A 21,949-nucleotide genomic window follows, 5' to 3' on the forward strand; every position below is an offset into this window, starting at 1 on the left:
GATACTTGAGTACTTGAATATTTGACTGATACTGGATGTAGGCTCAAAGATGCACTAGTCCTCAACACTTTTAAGAGACATGTGTATGACATATGTCTCGTGAGGAGAGCAATCAAATTTATTTTCTAAAATCATAATAAGACTGAACACCTAAAAAATGGCAACACATCATGGTCGACACCATAACCTACGTCTATTACAAACACCCAAGTCTCATTTAAGTTCAAGTCATACGTAAACCAAACTCCGTCAAAAAGGTCCTTTCAAAGTAACAGACAAATAAAATAATGTTTAGTACAATTAAAAAGTCAAAGCCTTTTTGCACTGGGTATGCTGGTTTTGGCCTCATCTCCAGCTTCAGTCATGTCCTCATTTCACATATAAACCCCCAGCAATTGACACCTGATACTGCACTCATATTCACATAAAGAAGCCATTTAGACAAGTTTTAATGAGGGCAAAATCCACAAGATGTACTGTAGTACCTTCAATGACCTGTATTAATTATTCTGTAGCAAAATAAACTGCTGCAAAAAAAGATAGGTGCAATGCAAAATGTTATGTGTAATTGCATTAGTCATTCGACATGTAGAGGAGTAAAGAGTAGCCTACATGTACTGTTAAAAAATTTAGTCAAGTAAGTGGAGAGTAAAAGTTGCTAATATCTATAATACTCAGTACAACTACAAAGTAGCCAAAAACCGGTTCACTAAAAATAAAGAATCCTGTATTCTGAGACAGTTATTAGAAACATCACTGCAATCCTCTGCTAGGTGGTTGTTCTGGATTCTCAATAAACAGACCACAAATAGTACAAATGTAATAGTCAGTAGACTGTCATTTCAGAAAGCTAGACCCAAACATGAACCCAGCAGTTAGTTTGTTAGGCCTTAGTCAAGGAGATCGATGCATAATTTAATCAATTTTAATTTAATTTAGTCATTTGGCAGACGCGACTTACAGTGCACTTATTACAGGGACAATCCCCCTGGAGCAACATGGAGTAAAGTGTCTTGCTCAAGGACACACTGGTGGTTGCTGTTGGGATCGAACTAGCAACCTTTGATTTTCCAGTTCAGTGGTTTAAACCACTAGACCACCATCTCACCATAGAATTCTCTATGGAGCATAGAGAATTATGTGTCAGACTTTTGTGATCTCTGTCACCAAGTGAATTTTAATGACATGCGCTCAAGGACATTTTTCATGTGGGTCTTATTGAGCCCATACGTTCATGTTTGCCTGGAGGGAAAATTCATTTCTCTCCGATGGAATATATCGACTATGCTGTTCTTCTGAGTGGTTCTTCTTGTACTGTGGCTTCATTTATGTTTGTGTTTTATGTGCGTTTTTATACCGTATTGCGCATGTCCTTCTGTAAAGCTGCTTTGCCTCACTGTAAACTGTGTAAAGCACTATACAAAATAAACGTGAATTGAAAAAAGTTAATATGCTTCATAAATTGGAACTGTTTCCTACTGACATTTCTTTTTTCAATGCATTTATTCCCTATTTACTCATATTTCCCAAATATTGTTTATCCTAAATATTGTGATTTTTATTGTCGTATAAAAGCTAATATGTTGACAAGATGTGAATGTTGTTAGCCTTTTACTACATTTAGTGTGGTTTATGTTAAAAGGACACAACCCATGTCGTATATGCAATTTTACTGTTGGGCAATATGTTTTTGGCTGTTTAGAGGCTCTCTAATGCCCTACAGTGAGACTTTTGTAGTTGTGATCTGTTATTGGATATAAGGGGACACTTCTGGTTATCATTCCCTTGACATTTAGAATCTTTGGCATTTTGAGACAAACCAGAACATAAATGAATACAAGATATAATATTAATTCATATTAATTTTATTTTAATATTAGTTTACCAAAACATACACATTCAGTCATCATTTAATGACCCCAAATGACCTTCAAAACCTGCATATGACTGTTCTGTGGAACACAAAAGGAGATCTTCAAAATATCTTTGTGTTCTACAGAAAGAACGCAGTCTTACATAGTTTGGGAAGACTTGAAGGGTAGTAAAAGCACCAATTTCGGAGAACTATCCCTAGTATTATTGCTAATTCATCGTTCGATGTGCAGCGCTACTAATGAAAACAATTTGCATTCTCACATAGAAATTAATTGGAAGACGCTTGAAACAACAACACGCGTATTTTTGCATGTCATAGTTAGGTTATTTTAGTTTCGCTGACATGTTTTTATTGGTCTAGGACGTGGGAGGAGCTCGCAGATCACTTTGCAGAGGATACTGGATGTAATTGTGTACAGACATGATGCAGGAAACTTGACCGCAGCTGCACACACATGGGGGATGTAACACACATTTTGCAAACGCAGTTGCTATGAAGTTTGTGTATTTTTTTCCCATCTTGCGCTACAATGGAGTCATCAAAGCAGCCGGTCCGCCTCCGCTCCTCTGCCCATCACTGACTGCGGACGCTTCACTCGCGCAATGAGCGTATAAACAGCAGCAGCATCATCTGGTCTCAGGGCAGGCCTCTTCATGGCCAGATCAGCCAACAGAAACGGTGAGGACGGAGACTCTGGGGTCCCTGCTCCCTCAGAAAGAGGGGAGATGAGGGAGCTGTCTCTGGAGGAGGTGGTGAAGTGTTATGAGCAGCCCATAAATGAGGAGCAGGCATGGGCTGTGTGTTACCAGTGCTGCAGGGAGCTGAAGCCGCCGCGCCCGAACACTGTTGTTCAGTTCCTGATCCCAGACCTGTCCGCAATAATCCTGCACCGAGACGGCACTGTTACCGCACATCTAAAGCGCACGGGTGAGCCATAATCATTTCTTAAAACTTTAAAGTATTATTGCTATTTTAAAATGTAATTGCTTTTGGACCGACGAAAAGTTGTGTGTGTATTAGTTTTTAAGTAAGTAAACAAACATTTAGCCTTGCTTCAGTGTACAGCTAAATAATAAAACGTGATAATAATCTAATACTGACGCGTTTATGCGTCTCTGTGCACCTATATCGTTTCCATATTTTGTAGGCTAATTGTATGCTATTTTGTGTATTGATTTGTAAAGTAGTTCCATTCGCTTCCCATTTAAACTATTATGGCTTGCAATATTCATGAATGCCTTGTGTTGCTTTGATGCAGTTTTTGTGCTTCAACTGCGTTGTGATAAGTTCATTTATTTGTCTATGCTAATATGTGAGTGTTTTTAACCTTATCTGAACTCACAACATAAGGCATTCACTTTTAAAAAAAGAAAAACAGAAAATTCTGATTCGAATATTTGATCATTTTCATGTATTAAATAAAGGTCCCTGCTTTAGAACAGTTTTTGGCATTTTTTAATCAAAATAAAGGACATTCCAAAATTTTGACTTGAAATGTGCTAATCAAAATTGTAAAAATTCTGTTTAACTTATAGGCCTACTGTATATTATATATGTGATTCCCTGAAAGTAATAGTCCCTCTTCATGCTAGGTGTATATGACTTCCTTTCCTGAGCCAACCACAGAGTTATATAAATGGATATAGTGCCTCTTCCTAGCTTTGTGTTTTTAGGGGCCATTTGTTTTAAAAGGCACTATCATCATTAACAAACATTACATAACAAAACAATGTTTAGCTGTTTTTAAACAATCTGTATTGTAAAAAGCCCTACCATAAATAAGGTAACATGACTTCAGCAGCTGATTATCAGAGAAGTTCAGTAGAATCACCAAGATCTCTTCTAGGGGGTAAATAGCAATCCTGCTGTGCTCTGCAGTCCACTCACAGGCTGCTGGTTCAAGGATATCAGTTGACCAGGGTCGATATTCAGTTTATTCTAACCAGGAATGATATTAAAGGTGTATCTGTTCTGTGCCACAGAGTTTTGAGGTCATGAGGGTGCATCACTGCCAAGAGCAAAAACACACACAGCTTTGTATCTTAAAGGAATATTTCAGCAAAAATGTAAAATATTTCACCTCATAATTCACTAACCCTTATAAAATGCTTAAAATGGTGAAAAGACATAAAACTGAAACAACTCCACAGAGTTAAGAAATATATTCTAAAACAAAACAACACGTTTTCAAGAGAATGTCATGAATATTTTAAGATTATTAAGCAGTGAACACAACATGCATCCAATATGCAAGTTAGAAAATATAGTGGAAGTTTCTGAAAAAAAAACAAGACATTATCTGCCAGGACATAATCAATTCATTTTATCGACATTTCCGTTAATTGTTAAATAGAATGCAATGCAGTGCAAAATTCAAAATAGAAGTGAAACTAAAAACAATGCTGAAAATGTCTTCAAATTTATATAGTAGGCTACATTGTGTCCTGTTTTTCACAGTGTGTGGTTTAAGATATAAAATATGTCTCCCTAGTAAAGTGTCCCCCTGGCATTTCCATCACATAAAAATTTTGTTGGTGCTGCAGTAAGCCAAATATACTTTTCAATTTTTTTTCATTGGTAACCAATAGTTTTTTTTAATTCCGCTAATTACTTTATTATGGTTCATGTGTGAAAAAGGTTTCATTTCCCACTGTTTTACTTATGATCTTGCCCTTCTTTGTCTAGATGACAGTGATGCTAACCCTGTGTCTGTGGCTGAGGTAAACTTGAGACTACTACTGACTTCTATTTTCATTACTACAGTCTTTATGCAACACCTAATTCTTTTATCATACATGTGTACAGCTGGTTCAGTCCATCGGTGAAGCCATCTATCATGCTCTGGACTGGGGACTGGATGACAGTGAAGAGCGGGAATTAAGTCCACAGCTTGAGAATCTGATTGAGTTTATGGTTGGCAATAAAGACAGCAGCGAGGCCAAACATTGTGCCAGTAATTCTGCTAAAGATGAAGGCTACAGTGGCCATGAGGAGGAGGATGAAGAGGAGGAAGAAGGCCTGGTTCATGGCATTCATACTCTCCATCAGGTGATGATGCTTTGTGCCAGCAGGCTGGCGAATCCAGTCTTAGCACCAGAGCATTACCAGGCAGTGTGTCGCGCACTATTCCTGGAGACTCTTGAACTACAGACCTTCCTAAGCAAGATACGAGATGCCAAAGAGGTGAGGAAGTTTAAATACCAGTCAGGCCCATTTTCATCAAATCTGTGTCTTTATTGACTATTAGGGGCTATGTTCACAGAGGTGTTTTTTCAATTGTTTTCAATGGAAATGCCGCACTTTTTAAAAAAAGCCATCAGTTGACAGTTTTTTTCCGTGCTCAGCACTGGTGCTATATATTCATAGTTCTTATTCATATTCATAGGTTATTCATAGTTGGCAAATCAGGAACAAGGTACATTACAATATTAAAGATATATTTACAATAGATATTAAAGGGATAGTTCACCCCAAAATAATCCACCTTTATTTTGAGAAACGTTGGATTTGTGTTCATACAATAGAAGTCTATGTTGTTTGGTTACCAACATTTGTTTTCCAAAATATCTTTTTTTTGTGTCAAACACATTTTAACAAAATGGGTAAGTGATGAAATAATTTATACTCATGGATGAACTATCCCTTTAAGCGGAAAAGAGGCTGAATGGGTGGAACTGGGAAAAAGGGGAATGAGATGCTGTGTTATTATCTGATGCAATGAGAACATCCAAGGTGTGATGAATGATGATTGCCTAAAACCCATGTAGAATCATGCAGGTTCAGTGGATCAAGACACTTATCACTGCTTACAATGACACCACGTCATCTGTGCCTTTTAAGCATCACTTGTCTCATCCTGCTTCGATTTCTGTAGATATGGATTACCTTGCAGCAGCAGCGAGAAAGTGATCTTATTCCGAGGGTTATTTAACTGAGATGTGCTGTTTCATGGGAGACTGTTGGAGACAGACGTGCATTCGTGGTTAGTTTTATACCCCATAAAAAGAGTTTGCTTCTGTAACAAGATAGTTTTGATGTTCCACAGCACTTTTTGATTGGTCAATGAAAACAAACTAATCAGCACGCTAAACTGTTTGTTAGCCACATCTGAAAGTGACTGTGCGCGCACAGCTACTGTAGTGCTCAAAACTTGCCTGCATTTCCACTGATCTGAGAATTACAAAAAAAATATCAGGAGACATTGTTCAATTTGAACCAGATAGAAATTTAAGGTCTTTATAGAACTCCGAAGTCACAGTTACAGTTGAAAGAAAAAGTATGTGAACCCTTTGGGCTTACTTGGATTTCTTCATAAATTGGTAATAAAATGTGTTCTGATCTTCATCTAAGTCACAACAATAGAGAAACACAGTCTGCTTAAACTAATACCGCACAAACATTATACGTTTTCATGTTTTTATTTAACACAACATGTAAACATTCATAGTGCAGGGTGGAAAAAGTATGTGAAACCCTAGGCTAATGACTTCTCCAAGAGCTAATTGGAGCCAGGAGTCAGCCAACCTGGGGTCCAATCAATGTGATGAGATTGGATGTGTTGATTAAAGCTGGCCTGTCCAATAAAAAACACACACCAGTTTTCAGTTTGCTGTTCTGAAGAAGCGTTGTCTGATGTGAACCATGCCTCGCACAAAAGAGCTCTCAGAAGACCTACGATCAAGAATTGTTGACTTACATAAAGCTGGAAAGGGGTACAAAAGTATATCTAAAAGCCTTGATGTCCATGTGTCCACAGTAAGACAGATTGTCTACAAATGGAGAAAGTTCAGCACTGTCGCTACACTCCCTAGGCGTGGTCGTCCTGTAAAGATGAATGCAAGAGCACAGCGCAGAATGCTCAATGAGGTGAAGAAGAATCCTAGAGTGTCAGCTAAACACTTACAGAAATCTCTGGCACATGGCACATGCTAACATTTTTGTTGACAAATCTACAATAAGGAAAACATTAAACAAGAATGGACTTCATGGGAGGACACCACGGAGGAAGCCACTGCTGTCCAAAAAAAACATTGGAGCACGTTTGAAGTTTGCAAAAGAGCACCTGGATGTTCCACAGCACTACTGGCAAAACATTCGGTGGACAGATGAAACCAAAATTGAGTTGTTTGGAAAGAACACACAACGCTATGTGTGGAGAACAAAAGGCAAAGCACGCCAACACCAAAACCTCATCCCAACTGTGAAATATGGTGGAGGGGGCATCATGGTTTGGGGCTGCTTTGCTCAATTTATGAAGAAATCCAAGTAAGCCCAAAGGGTTCACATACTTTTTTTCAACTGTATGTATATTATATTGCATTTCTTTCAATAGATCCTATTGAAGGTAAGAAGAGGTTGCATTTTCAAAACAATAGCACAGGCATAGCTGTCACAAATATGGCTGTGAATGAGAGGCAGAACCCAAATGCAGACAGGTGAAGGTAACAAGGAGACTTTATTTAAATAAACCAAAACAAAACCCACGATGGGGCAAAACAGAGACTCGTACTCACAAAACAGAAAACTTTCCACGAGGGGAACAAAATAAAACAGCTAATAAATAATAAGTCCAAAACACGAAATCCACAAACAGAAGTCACGGGGAGGAAACACACTCAGGGTAATCCAAAAACCGTCAGGAAGAGTAACTCAGGGCAAGACAAGAAATAACATACAATGAACCGATGAGGAGTGAGGGAAACAGAGGTACTAAATAGGGACATGATAACGAGGGGAGATTGCATAGGGACGGAGACGGGCAGGTGACAAGACTAAACACTAATGTGAAAACTGGCGGGAAGAAGATGGAACAGGTGACGGAGATTAAACACTAATGGGACACTAACGGAGAAATAAGGGGGTGGAGCTAGACGAAAAACAAGAGGACACGCGGCGAACTATCAAAACATACCGCTGAATCTCAGACGAGAGGGCCGGCAGAGTCATCGGCGGGAAGGCCGGCTGAATCTCAGACGAGAGGGCTTTTAAGCTGTCACACAATCGTTTCTAAATATATATCCTCCGTATTAGTCGTAACTATAATGGTGTTCATAACAAAACCGGAATGATAAAACTTTCGACTATTACATTTATGTCTTCAAATGTTATCTCAGGTGAAGGATAACACTATTTAATAATGCGATTTTGGCAAGGTGCCAAATTTTCAGAGATGTGAGCTCCAGGCAATCACCGGGGAATCTTATACCCGCCCAACGCAGCCTCACCTCGGCAAGTTCTTATTAATCTCATGGCTGGTTCTAATGTCTTTGTTGGTGTTAAACATGAGATATCATTAATTGTGTGATATCTAACAGGTAATCTTTGGTCTTATAAATATATTATTTGTTTCTGAGGCAATCGTTTTAACTGATGGGAAAGTCAAGTTTCACTTTCTATTTTTGATTTAATGTTGTACATTTTGACTTAATTATTTTCTTGTTATATTTCCTATTGCACAACCTTCTTACTCTATATAATAAAGCATTGTGTTTTGCATTATATTTCATTTAATTCTTAACAAAATCAGAGGAATCATGTTTAAAAACATTATGAAGAGTTTGATTCCAGAATGAGATAACGTTTTTAAAATGGTTCAAAAATCATTTTTTTATGTTATCATTTTTTTATTGTGTTAGTAAGCTGTATTTTTTTTAGTTAATATATATAGCTTAAATCAAATGAAACCAATGAAGTTTAATTGATATTTTACAAGTTTGCCTATCCATATTATAATGAAAGCAGGGGTAATGATGATTGTAGGGGTAGGAACGATATGCGTATTTGACGTGCAGTCCAGGGAGTGGGCTCCGAGCTTGCCGGTTCTTTCTGAACCCAGAACACACTTCCCCTGTTAGGGGCGAGTTTACCGAGCTCAAAAACAGCCTGAACCCAGAGCTCACCCCAAAAGCGCAGAACAGAAGCCGGGTAGCACATACTCCCCCCAAAATTGCGAGACTTGAGGCTTCCTGGATGATGACGTGGAGATGGAGATGGTGGTCGAGTGGTTTAACCAGTTCAGTGGTTAAACCACTGAACTGGTTATCAAAAGGTTGCTTTTGGGCATCCGTGGTTGTCGCATCGATGCGGAAAGAATGGCTGGATAAGTGATCTGCTGGGATGCCTGTATGGAGTAAAATAGATTTAAGAGGTTTTTGGAACCAGAAGAGTGTAGCGGGGTGATTTAAGTAATCTGCAAAGAGGGGTTTGGATGGAGATTTAATTTGTGATTGTCGGAAGCGGAGGTAGGCTACGAGGGTTTGACAAGGCTGAATTGGTGTTTTGAGATTGAAGATATAGATGGAATGGCCTGGCCTAGTCAGTCTTGCTTAGCTTGATGAAAATTTTTATTGTTTGTTGGATGTGATGGTCATTTCCGAGCCTCTGAGAAATAAGGGAATGAGTGGAAAAGTTCTGGAAGTTCTGGATGGAGGCCAGCTGGTATTGTGGGTCTTGTGGAAATGTTGCTTTACGGATCGGGTGTGCTGCTTGGCACAGCGCTTTTAAAAATCCGTAGGATCCCTTGAATACCTTTACGTCCTTCCTGTGCTGATAAAATTTTTTTATAGTTTGGTTTTCATTTAGGAATAGTTTATCGAAAATCAAAACCAAGAACAGTGTAAGGCAAACAAGCTGCTGTATTTTCGTGTGCATCTATGAGCAACAATCGTTTGAATAAGATGGCGCTTTCTGGTCTTATTTATGAGAAGGCTCGCTTGAGCTGATAGGATAGATGTCGTGATTGCTGTTAGTGAGTCAGTCGAGATTGAACTCCGGTTTCTCCCGAACTTGGTTATTGAAACATCATTTATTGGAATGCACAATAAAAAAACGTGAATTTTGAAAATCGTGTAGATCTCATCTTAGAACCAAACTCTTCATATTGTTCTGTATGTGGCATTAGATTAACTCAAAGTCTTGCGCAAGAAGTGACTGGTATAAACTGCTTATCAGAGTGAAGGGCATAAAAAATGACCCATCAGCTGGTTGTGCAAGCCCAGTTCCTGCCATGTGCAAAAGGGTGGGCTATCAGATATCCTGGGTGGGCATTTAAACAGTATATTGCCGCAAGAAAATTAAGAGACAATTTTTTAAAGTTGTTTTTCTGATAAGAATGTGTTTTGGTAAAATCATCATTTTTGATAAGGCTATTTCTGTGAACTTCTGACAATTTCTCTCATATAAAAATGTTGTATTTTTTTGCAGAAAATTAACTGGAGAAAAAAACGGGCCAAAACAACAGAAAAGATTATCTGCGTTTTTAAAACAAAAAATTCACATTCATATTTTGTTTTAAGCAACACAAAACTAATGTTTGTAATGAAATAACCCACATTTTTTTATTTTTATTGCTGACTGTCACTCTTAAGGTTTGCTTTTGTTGGAATTCAACAAACACTGCAATATATGATTGCAATACATGCAGGATTTAAATGATTTATGATGTTATAAATATAAAAAAAAACACGCATTCATTACAGATGTCACATGTAGCAGGTGTAGAAGCGCACGACAAGGAGAATTATTTCCAATAACAGAGTTTTTATAAAGTTACAGGAGCACAAAACATAACTACACGTAAGACATAAACAATAGCAGACAACAAACTGAGGAAACCATAGGGCTTAAATACAAGGGAAAACGTAATCAAGGGAAACTCATTGCTTTGATATGTAGACAAGTGTGATTCTATGAAACAGTGACTAGTAACAGTGTGACTATAAAAGTGCTAAACAAGATTTTGGAGTTTTGGGTACCTCGCAACTGTTTGCACACGTTTAGGTCGCTGGAAGCTGCTGACATCAGCTTTAAAATTTTGTATTTGTTAATATTAGGGGGCAAACAGGAAAAACAGATAAGTTTTAACACAGCACAGTGCATGGTGTTTATACAACGAGTAAGATCATTCTAATAAATAATGTCTAATTTCTAAATAAATAAATAAATGAATGAATGCAGTCTCCCGGTGAGCAGGCCAACACTGCCCTGCTGTGGCGAGGAACCCAAACTCCAATGATTGATTAATGGAGAAAAAAACCTCGGGAGAAACTAGGCTCAACCGGGAGGGCCAGATCCCCTCTGACGTGTCATAGCTGCACTCAAACTGCTGACATGTGATTTAAGTTTAGCATTTAATACCAGATATTGTAACTTCAGCATTAATAAGACAAATAGTCCGTCTTTGCTCTTGGTTGGGGATGTAGTGGTCAGAGCTGGGATGATCTGATGGTCATATTTCTCTTGGCTGGTGGTGGAATTGCCTTAGATGGAGCTGGGATGGTCTGTCAGTCTGCAGCTGTAGCTGGCGTAATCTCAAATTGGGGATGGGCATCTGTCAGTCGTCTGGACACGGTGGAACTTCTTCCTAGAAGTGTGTCCGTGTGCATGCATGTGTGTTTTGTTGTGCGTTAGTGTGTTTGTCAGTACGTCTATGTTATGTTCGGTGTGTGCAGGCAAGGGTATTGTCATGGAACTCAGGGGGAGACATGGCATGGCAGGCAGACACAGACGGTAGGGGTAACACAGGGGTCTATTTACAAAAACAGGACAAAAGGCAAAAGGACAAAACAAAACCCACAATGGGGAAAACAAGACAGGATAAATTATAAACTTGAACAAGGACACTGACTGACTAAAACTACAAAAAAAACACTTGGGACAAACACTAAACTGACACTTACTATTTACGGGAAACAGGAACAAGGAACGAGGTAACAAGTATATTCATAACTTCATACAACAGTGTACAGATACAGGTACAAGTACAAGAATAGGTACAGATACAGGCAAGGTAAGACGTACAATGCACGAGCACAGGACAATGAAACATGAGGACTCTTTCTAGGGAACAAACACAGGATAATTAACAAGAAACAGGTGCTGGGGATAAAGCACACAGGGAAAGCTGACGAGGAGTGAGAGGGGCGGGGCCAAAGACGAGACACGAGAAAGAAACATGTCTTTCCCACATAAAACCATCAGGCAATGCCATGGCTCCACTCGAGACAGGAATAAAACATGACATGATAGTGGAACCATGACCGGTATGGGTTGTGTGTCTGTGCATGTGTGTCTGTGTTTCTGTGCACGCCTGTTTTTCGTGTATGTGCGCTGTATGACTGTGAGTGTGTCTGCGTGTCCTTCTGCATCATGTGAGTTTGTGTGCACTGTATATTTTGTGTGTCTATAGTGCATCTATTCACTTTGCTCTTGATACCTTTTCTAATTTATACATTGAATGTATTATGTGGCTGCTTTGTAACATTGAACAGTTGAGAGTTCAGTTCAGTAGGTATGTACAGTGTGTTGCAGACAATTTGTTTATAAACATTACTATTGTCTAAAGAGTATACTGAAAGTATACTGATCCAGTGTAGCTGCTGCACAGTACCACTATCCATCTCATCTGTGTGTGTTTGTGTGCATGTTTGCTTTGCCGTTGTGACAATTCTTTTTCTTAATTAGCTTGATGGCAATACCCTTGTTATGCAAGCCCTTCACTCTTTCCACACACTATCCTCCCACCTTATCACAGAAGAGCATGCCCCTTTTAAATTGGAGGTATGAAAAAATGCTGCTGAAGCAGGGGGGGTCTCATGAGACTTTAAATAATGACTACCTAAACAGGACACACCGGGGGGGGGGGGGGGGTATTCCAGAAAGATGGATATGTGACATACCGATGTAAATTTAATGGTTAGTTAGCTGATAACTTTCAGGGTATGTAAGTCACCATAGCAACTAACTCTCTGAAGATAACCTGCTCCGGAGGTTACTTACTGTCTACTTATTAAGCAATATTTGATGCATTGGGCCAAAGATAGTTGTGGCCTAATGGTAAAAGAGCCAGATTTAAACTCAAAGGTTGCAAGTTCAATTACCAGGCTGGCAAGCTTTATTAGGTGACCCCAATGGGATCAACATGGCATATTGTTTGAATATTTAAATTCTTATTATAATTTTGAAACCGTTTACATAAAAAAATACAAAAAAACTTTGACGTGTGATTTTTCATACTGACTGTATTCCTTAAAAATGTCTGTCATGGTTCCACTACCATGTCATGTTTTATTCCTGTCTCAAGTGGAGCCATGGCATTGCCTGATGGTTTTATGTGGGAAAGACCTAGTTCTTTCTCGTGTCTTGTCATTGTTCCCTACATCTCGTTCCTCGTCAGCCTCTCCTTAGTGCTAATCCCCAGCACCTGTTGCTCGTTATGATCCTGTGTTTGTCTCCTATAAAGAGTCCTCATGTTTCATTGTCCTGTGCTCGTGCACTGTTTGCTGTATGCCGTACATGTCCATGTCCTTGTACCTGTTGTTACCTTGCTCCTGTTCCCTGTATAGTAAGTGTCAGTTTAGTGTTTGTTCCAAGTGTTTGTTTTCTTAGTTTTAGTTTAGTAAGTCAGTGTCCTTGTTTGTTGTTAAAGTATATATATTCCTGTATTGTTTTCCCCCATCGTGGGTTTTTGTTTTGCCTGTCTTGTTTTGTTGTGTTTATTTGTTAATAAACATCCCTGTCACATCTACCGTCCGTGTCTGCCTGCAATTGGGTTCTCACGCCATGTCTCACATTGAGAATCATGACAGAATGCACGAGCCAAAATCGAACCCAGTAGGCAGCATGGACGGTACGACGTCGTCCTTGCGGTCTCGCCAAGCCCACTTGCTGCTTGGATTCCGCCAGGGGAGTTATGGTGACCGGGAGTTCGCCAGGGCATTCTCGGCGGTGGCAGAGGTGACCGAGTTTGGTGAGGCGGAATTGAAGACGATCTTCAACTGCTGCCTCACCCGGCGCCTCACATCGTCGGAGAAGAGGCTGCTGGCTCCCTTAGGGTTTCCGGACATGGTCAGGTACGTGACCAACCGGAGTGATCCCGGGGGTGAGGTTCCACATGGGACTTTCACCCCACGGTCGAGCGCTGCGGAGGGTCTCGTCCTGGCCGCCGCTCCCCTGGGGGACTCAGTACCCTCTGGCTCGAGCCCCATGGCCGCCGGTTCTTCTGGTGGAGTCCGAGTTGGGTGGGTGGCTAGAGACTCGGGGGCGACGTCGCGGGAAACCTCCTTCCCGAGTCCTGTGGTCCCGAGTCCTGTGGTCCCGAGTCCTGTGGTCCCGAGTCCTGTGGTCCCGAGTCCTGTGGTCCCGAGTCCTGTGGTCCCGAGTCCTGTGGTCCCGAGTCCTGTGGTCCCGAGTCCTGTGGTCCCGAGTCCTGTGGTCCCGAGTCCTGTGGTCCCGAGTCCGGTGGTGTCAAACCCCAAATATTTTTTGGGGGGGCGCTGTGGGAAGGTGACGGTCCGTCCGGCACCGAGCCCGGCCCAGCAGCCGCCAGAGGTCGCTGCCCAGCCGCCAGAGGTCGCTGCCCAGCCGCCAGAGGTCGCTGCCCAGCCGCCAGAGGTCGCTGCCCAGCCGCCAGAGGTCGCTGCCCAGCCGCCAGAGGTCGCTGCCCAGCCGCCGGCACCAAGCCCGGCCCAGCCGCCGGCACCAAGCCCGGCCCAGCCGCCGGCACCAAGCCCGGCCCAGCCGCCGGCACCAAGCCCGGCCCAGCCGCCGGCACCAAGCCCGGCCCAGCCGCCGGCACCAAGCCCGGCCCAGCCGCCGGCACCAAGCCCGGCCCAGCCGCCGGCACCAAGCCCGGTCCAGCAGAGGCCGCCGTCAAGTCCGGTCCAGCAGAGGCCGCCGTCAAGTCCGGCTGCCCAGCCGCCGTCAAGTCCGGTTGCCCAGCCGCCGTCAAGTCCGGCTGCCCAGCCATGGTCCAGCCCAGCAGTCCTGCAGGGGACAAGAGCAGTTCCCCCCAGGACTTCCCATGTCAAGTCCCCTGGGGCTCCGCGCTCTGGCGCGTCCCCAAGGGCTGGAACTTCCCCACCCAGCCCTGCCCCTTCTGGACTTCCCATGTTTCCTCGTTTGCCCCCGCCCCCCCTCCCTTGTTTGTTGTTTTTGTTGTCTCACCCCAACCCATTTGTTATTATATCTTGTATGCCCCTTGTCATGTTCTCCTTGTCTGTCTGGTTTTTGTCTGTTTCCCAGTCGGTCTTGTCCTGTTAGTTACCCCTTGGTGAACGCCTGGAGGCGTTCATTTAAGGGGGGGCTTATGTCATGGTTCCACTACCATGTCATGTTTTATTCCTGTCTCAAGTGGAGCCATGGCATTGCCTGATGGTTTTATGTGGGAAAGACCTAGTTCTTTCTCGTGTCTTGTCATTGTTCCCTACATCTCGTTCCTCGTCAGCCTCTCCTTAGTGCTAATCCCCAGCACCTGTTGCTCGTTATGATCCTGTGTTTGTCTCCTATAAAGAGTCCTCATGTTTCATTGTCCTGTGCTCGTGCACTGTTTGCTGTATGCCGTACATGTCCATGTCCTTGTACCTGTTGTTACCTTGCTCCTGTTCCCTGTATAGTAAGTGTCAGTTTAGTGTTTGTTCCAAGTGTTTGTTTTCTTAGTTTTAGTTTAGTAAGTCAGTGTCCTTGTTTGTTGTTAAAGTATATATATTCCTGTATTGTTTTCCCCCATCGTGGGTTTTTGTTTTGCCTGTCTTGTTTTGTTGTGTTTATTTGTTAATAAACATCCCTGTCACATCTACCGTCCGTGTCTGCCTGCAATTGGGTTCTCACGCCATGTCTCACATTGAGAATCATGACAATGTCTTTCTGATCCTCAACTTCCTCCTACAGTTTAGTATTGAAAGGCCTTTCTCCCAATTACAACTAGCCTTTCAGGTTAGGCCGTTTACACCTCTTTTACATTTAGTCATTTAGCAGATGCTTTTATCCAAAGTGACTTACAAAGAGTTTAAGGTGCAATAAGCGATATGTCATACAGGAGCAATATTTGTTGTGAGAGATGTGGTTGACCGGACCTTTAACATTTGGAAAGCCATGGCCTTTAAGCAACCAAAGTCAAAAGAAACAAACAAAAAACAAAATGTATGTGTATTTGAAAGAGATTATTTAAGGCTACATGATTATTATGTATATATGACTGTGCCTAACATTTTAAACCTCTACCTCTATCACAGCAGACCTTCATCCTCTGCTGCAAATTCTATTCCATTCCATTTTCTACCGCTTATCGGAACTACCTCTGGTCACGGGGAGCCTGCGCCTATCTCAGGAGTCATCGGGCATCAAGGCAGGATACACCCTGGATGGAGTGCCAACCCATCGCAGGGCCTGCTGCAAATTGATAATCATAAATAGTGTAGTGTACTGAAAAGCATTACACAATATTTTTCCAAAATTATGACCAATGTAGTAGTTTCCATTAATATGACTGCATCAGGAATTGTTGCAAATATAGCTGATACAATGCAAAGTTTGTATTTAGAAAACCAAATATAGGTAGATTTCTTAAGGAACATACAGAGAAGGAAGTAAAAGGTTTATAGTTATAGTGTTTGTAGTTGAATTAACCTAAATAATTTAATTTTATGATTTTTATCCTGCACTTTATACACTGATGCAGATTTAAGTCTTCTGTGAGAAAAGCCTCTGATTTATATCGTTGTTTTACAGTCAAAAACTTCCCGGCCGTTTCCATAGTGACCTGTGAAATCTGTGATCCATTGACTGTGTCTTCATGTTGTTTTCTGTGAGCGTGCGTAAACTCTGGGTATCTTTGATTAAACTAACTCTTCTCAGGTGTTTTGGAACCGGCATACTGGGAGTAAGCAAGGTTTGGGTAAATCAACCCAGAGTTCAGTGTTTAGCTGACGTTAAATTAACCCTGCTTTCTGGAATACACCCCTGAACTGAATACAAAGTCAATTGGTAACCAAGGATACAAACTGGCAGAGAACGGGGAAGAACAGAATTAATTACGGACAGAAAACAAATAACAAAACAAACAAAAAAACTGAACAAAACAGAATAAAACAAATTAAAACTGTAACAGTATTGGCCACTCCTGAAAGGCAAGGTCTCGTGGTGGATAGAAAGGAATATAGCCTCGGAGGGGGGATGGTTATCCTGGAGGCTGACATAGAATTGAAGAGGGTGATGCAGGAATGGATGCTTCCAGGATGACAGTGCCTGCACTGATAGGCATAAATTAATAATCATCATCCAGTCAGACCTGAAAACACATGTTGAGCATAGTATCGTTCTACCTCACCTGATAGATATAACCCAGAAATTCCTTCACATATTGGTTCAGAGGCCGACTGTCTAGAGGTGGAAGTGGAGAAAATGGAGTATGCCAAAAAAGGGGCGAGGTCTTCCTTAGAGAAGAGGAGTAGTGTTCGGTTATCAGAGATTGTTAACATTTGACTGAGCTAAGCTCTAAACTACTTTCCCTTTCATCACAGTGCTACAGCTCGTAATAAAACTTACTCGCACATATTCTAAGATTACCAACGGTCAAATAACAGCTTCCATGACTTTAACATCGGCTGTGAAAGCTTTTCTTTGTAAGACACTGATATTGTGTGTGCGTCTGCGCATAGCCTACCTCTAAAACACTACTATGAAACGTGCTTTGAAGTCCTGCTTGCAAATGTCTCCTGGTCAATCTGCTTGTTTTATTATACAACTCGGGTCCAATTTAAAATGGCAAAACTAACGCGTCTGTTATTATTGTTAATTAATATAACCGGTCTGTTGCCAATCAGTCCGGTGTCATTTCCCTCACCACAGTAGAAAAAAATGTGAAATCTCTAACAAAGATGAACGTTTGCAGACCTCCATTACACTTCGATCCGCATTTTTTTAACTGATGAAGTGAAGTTGACGCGTTTGTTACTGTTAAAAGCCAAAGCTTATGAATACATGTGCACAGAGAAGGGGACCGACCAATCACAACATCCTGAGAAGCGTAAGCTCGCTGACATTGGATGGGTGAGACATCTTCACACACCTGTCTAAGCGGGGAACCAATCACAGCAGACCTCGTCAGCTTTACCCATAAGACTGTCTCGGAAGGAGGGATTAATAGACCGGAACATAGCCATTGATAGAGAGAGTCGCGTCTTCTACGTTGAGTACAATGGAACAGTTTTTTCACAGTTTCAATAGTTCTTGGAAGTTACTAGTAACGCATGGAGCTGCGACTAAACAGACCAACTGAGGTAAACTTCTAACCCATTTGAAGAATAAATGAAAGAAATAAAGCATTTAAAGAGAAAACATAACTTCCTGAAACTATCTGAAGGCTCCATGAATCACGTGATGCTCCAGAGTTTTGGACTTCCGTTGGCAGAACTCTCTATCAATAGCTCTGGACTGGAAGAAATCCAGTCGTTTTGTGAGAAGAGGGACAGCAGTGAACAATAGACTTGAAATATGTGAAAAATTAAGCGTTTTTTGACATTATAAACATGAACATCCATTGTTAAATACCCGAAAAATATAATCAAACCCTCTAAAACAACAAAAGACTGGATACTTTAATAAAATACATATCTTCGAAATAACTACCGTGCAACACATAATTCTTAAATATAGATCTCAAGTGTACTTTCCTATAGGTTGTGGGTTTGATATATAGTATAAATAGTATAAAGTATAAATGTATAGGATAATGCAATGTAAGTCGCTTTGGATAAAAGCGTCTGCCAAATGCATTAATGTACATGTAAATGTTTTTTTGCATATAAAACATTCTGCAATTGTTCTTGTATTTATATTGCCCAGACACTCTGTATAGATTTGAGTATTGTATGTTATCTGAGAATGACATATAACTGTAATGATTAATAAAAAGATTTCCTCTTCTTCTATTCTCCTAGAAAGTTTGCGGGTTATCTTACTATAGTTTTAGTATAGTTTTACTATAGAAAGTTTGCGGTTATTTGTGATGAATGACATTTGATTTCTGTCATATTTTCTGATATTTTCTTATAGATGTTAAAGAAGATCAGAATCGAGGAATCACAAGAGGAAAATTCAGCTGTTGAGCTTAATGCTCTTCAACACACAGACTGGGTAAAATATGATTTTGTCATTATTTTAAACAACGCTTAATGGAACACTTTTTTTGCCTTTTGTATTGTGTAGAAGAACACATGCGCCCTACAGAATGTATGATTTTTCATTTAGCTGATGCTTTTTCTCTCTTTGTAACATAGTTTGTGTGTGTGTGTGCTTCAGGCTCGGTTGTGGGTTCAGCTGATGAAGGAGTTGAGACAGGGTGTGAAGCTGAAGAAGGCGGATGAACAGCCATTTAACCCTCTGCCCACAGAGTTCAGCCTAACGCCCTTTGAGATGCTTATGCAAGACATTCGCTCGCGCAAATATAAACTACGCAAAGTTGTGGTGTGTTCATTTTACCTATACAGCCTCATGCTGAGCGCACAATTTCTGCTGCACTAGATGTAGTCTAACCTTACACCAGCAGGACATTGTGGCTTTAGCTGATGCAGTGTAAATTTGATAATGTCAGTAATATCATTTTTTTCTTTTTTGAGTGGTTGTGGTTAAGCTGATGCAGCGTACATTTGATAATAACTAAATATCAAATTTTTCTTTTTTTGCAGGTAGATATAAATATTCCCACATGTGTGAAACAAAATGCTCATGAGTTGATCTTGGACTTCATCAGATCAAGACCCCCTCTTAAACCAGTAAGTTTCTGATCTTATAACTAATGTGCTGTTACACTGTACCCTAACCACATGCAACACACATGACAAGTGATACACAATACCATTATTAATTCCTTTTACACAAAATGTTATGTGTGATAAAATAAAGTAAAATTTACAGTACTCAAAACTACATGTCTTTTATACCTGCAAATATTTATAATCCTTACACCCACCTGATGTTTGTTTGAATAATCTTGTTCAGAAAGAAAATGAATAAATACTTTAGAAGCTAAGTAGTTAAAACTAACTCACACGTACTTTCAGGTATAGAATATATTATATTCTATACCTAAATAATAAATAAGAAACGACATACTGTCGTTGTTGAAACTTTTGATTTCTGTTTTCACACTTTAAAGCTCAATACTACCAGGTCTAACATTGTATTTTTTAACTACTATGTGCAGTACTTAAATAAAAAAGCATTCAATACAATGTACTTTTTGAATTTGTCTCCAAATATTTAGGGACAGCACTTTTATTTGAAACGTCCGAAAATAAACGATTGGCAAACAAATTTTAACCAAACGTTCAACAAGCATGTTGTTTATATCCACAAACTTATACCTTATATACCGTATAGTGTAAAAACATTTAGTGCTTTTTACACAACCATCAGTGTTTCACAAATAGATACAAATGTGTTTCAGTAATATTGTAGTAGAGTAGGCGGGGCGAGACCGTGGTTCGAGTCCGGTGAGTAATTGTGAATTAGCTCCAGCTGTGCGCACACCGGGCTCGAATCACGTAGGAGATTGGGAGCATATAAAACGAACGAGCAACCGGACCGTCGAAGAGAGAGGACCGGGCCCGAACTTGTGTTATGTTTGTATTTGTGTTTTGTATTTATGTTTTGTTCGCCGGCGGTCGGCCGTGAGGGGCCGCCGGCTGTTATTATTTCTGTTATTAAATGTTTAAATGTTTGCCGGTTCCCGCCTCCTTCCTTCCTTTTAATGAATCTTATTACAAATATGTTTTATTTTATTACATTTCCAAATTCTAAGTTGAATTATTGCAATGTCTGTAGGTTTCTGAGCGCATCTTGCCTCCACCTCCACAGCAGCAGCATTCACTCCATGAACAGGTTTTGGCTGAGATTAGACAAGATCATAAACTGAGACCTGTGGAGCCACCCACTCCCAAGAGATGTATGTCATCATCTACATCCTTGCTAACACAAATTAAAAAAAAGAGTTTACTCACAGCGGTGTGTTTTTGTCTTCTCAGCGTTTGGCTCTTTACCATGTCTGGCACAAACCTGCCAGTGTGACATCAAATCGACGTCCTGCATTGACCTATTAGTCACTGAAGCAGGGTGCCGCTCACAATCTCGTATACGTGTGCTCCTAAAAGCTCCAACACTGGCAGAAATGGAGGAGATGAATATATTTGAGGTAAGATGTCAGTGCTGTCATCACTTCTGTGTTAATGCTTTATAGAAATAAAGCTCTTTGGAAAGATTCAGTAGCATTTGTCTTTAAAAAATATTATTCATAAAGATTTGATCACAAAGATTAATTCTTGTCACTGAGTTGCTTATATCTAACCATTAAAAAGTATAAAAAATTGCTGGTTAAATGTTATTAAATGACCACTGACAATATAATTAGTTGAAGGATCCCATTAAAGTCCAACTTTTTAGAAATTTTTAAGGTGTTGCTAAAAGAAAAAGGTTTTAAGCATAGAAGGAATGTATCCTTCACAGCTTTGGCTATCCCGAGATTCATTGTGAGACTGTAAAGGCTTGAATTTTTCAATAATCATTAAAAACTTTAGTTAAATAAAAGTGTGTAATTCACAAAAATGGTCAATTTCAGGGTTTTAATGTTATATACAGTATATCCATCCATCCATTTTCTACCGCTTATCCGAACTACCTCGGGTCACGGGGAGCCTGCGCCTATCTCAGGAGTCATCGGGCATCAAGGCAGGATACACCCTGGATGAAGTGCCAACCCATCGCAGGGCACACACACTCACTCATTCACTCATTTATATACAGTATATGATGTTGTTAATTAACATGAATGGTGCATTATTGTGTTTTTAATTTCTAAGGTTGGTTAATTAAGTATACTGTTGCGCTGTTTTAATCTACATAAACATGTCTTGTTCTTACACAAAAGAGAAAGGAGCAGCAGGTGGCAATTATGAATTCTCATTTCAGTTCGCTTCTTTGACTTTTGAGGCTGCGTGCTTTTAAAACCAAGTCCTTGTTTTTAAGTCCGCGACCTTAAAAGGTTGCAGCCCCTGAATTGGGACACAGTTTATACACAGAACAAAATTATAAACGCATCACTTTTTGTTTTTGCCCCCATTTTCTTGAGCTGAACTCAAAGATCTAAGACTTTTTCTATGTACACAAAAGGCCTATTTCACTCACATATGGTTCACAAATCTGTCTAAATCTGTGTTAGAGAGCACTTCTCCTTTGCCGAGATAATCCATCCACCTCACAGGTGTGGCATATCAAGATGCTGATTAGAAAGCATGATTATTG

General features: G+C 40.4%; 1 protein-coding gene across 5 annotated transcripts in view; it reads left to right on the forward strand.

Annotated features, from left to right (window-relative positions):
* The first annotated feature begins 2,275 nt into the window (after window positions 1-2,275).
* Window positions 2,276-21,949, forward strand: part of spire2 (spire-type actin nucleation factor 2) — a 43,181-nt gene continuing 23,507 nt past the window's right edge. For 4 of the 5 annotated variants that reach the window (XR_008905623.1, XR_008905625.1, XR_008905624.1 and 1 more), the window contains exons 1-8: window positions 2,276-2,803; window positions 4,562-4,596; window positions 4,682-5,059; window positions 18,707-18,787; window positions 18,953-19,117; window positions 19,339-19,425; window positions 20,477-20,597; window positions 20,677-20,843. Coding sequence is in view for 2 of the 5 variants with exons in the window: in XM_056740521.1 (XP_056596499.1) it covers window positions 2,530-2,803; window positions 4,562-4,596; window positions 4,682-5,059; window positions 18,707-18,787; window positions 18,953-19,117; window positions 19,339-19,425; window positions 20,477-20,597; window positions 20,677-20,843 (1,308 nt within the window). In the remaining 3 variants the exon portion in view is untranslated. The remainder of the gene's footprint in view (window positions 2,804-4,561; window positions 4,597-4,681; window positions 5,060-18,706; window positions 18,788-18,952; window positions 19,118-19,338; window positions 19,426-20,476; window positions 20,598-20,676; window positions 20,844-21,949) is intronic. The other variant, XM_056740522.1, reaches the window with a different exon arrangement.

The sequence above is a fragment of the Triplophysa dalaica genome, chromosome 24, assembly GCF_015846415.1.
Source record: "Triplophysa dalaica isolate WHDGS20190420 chromosome 24, ASM1584641v1, whole genome shotgun sequence".
Lineage (NCBI taxonomy): Eukaryota > Metazoa > Chordata > Actinopteri > Cypriniformes > Nemacheilidae > Triplophysa > Triplophysa dalaica.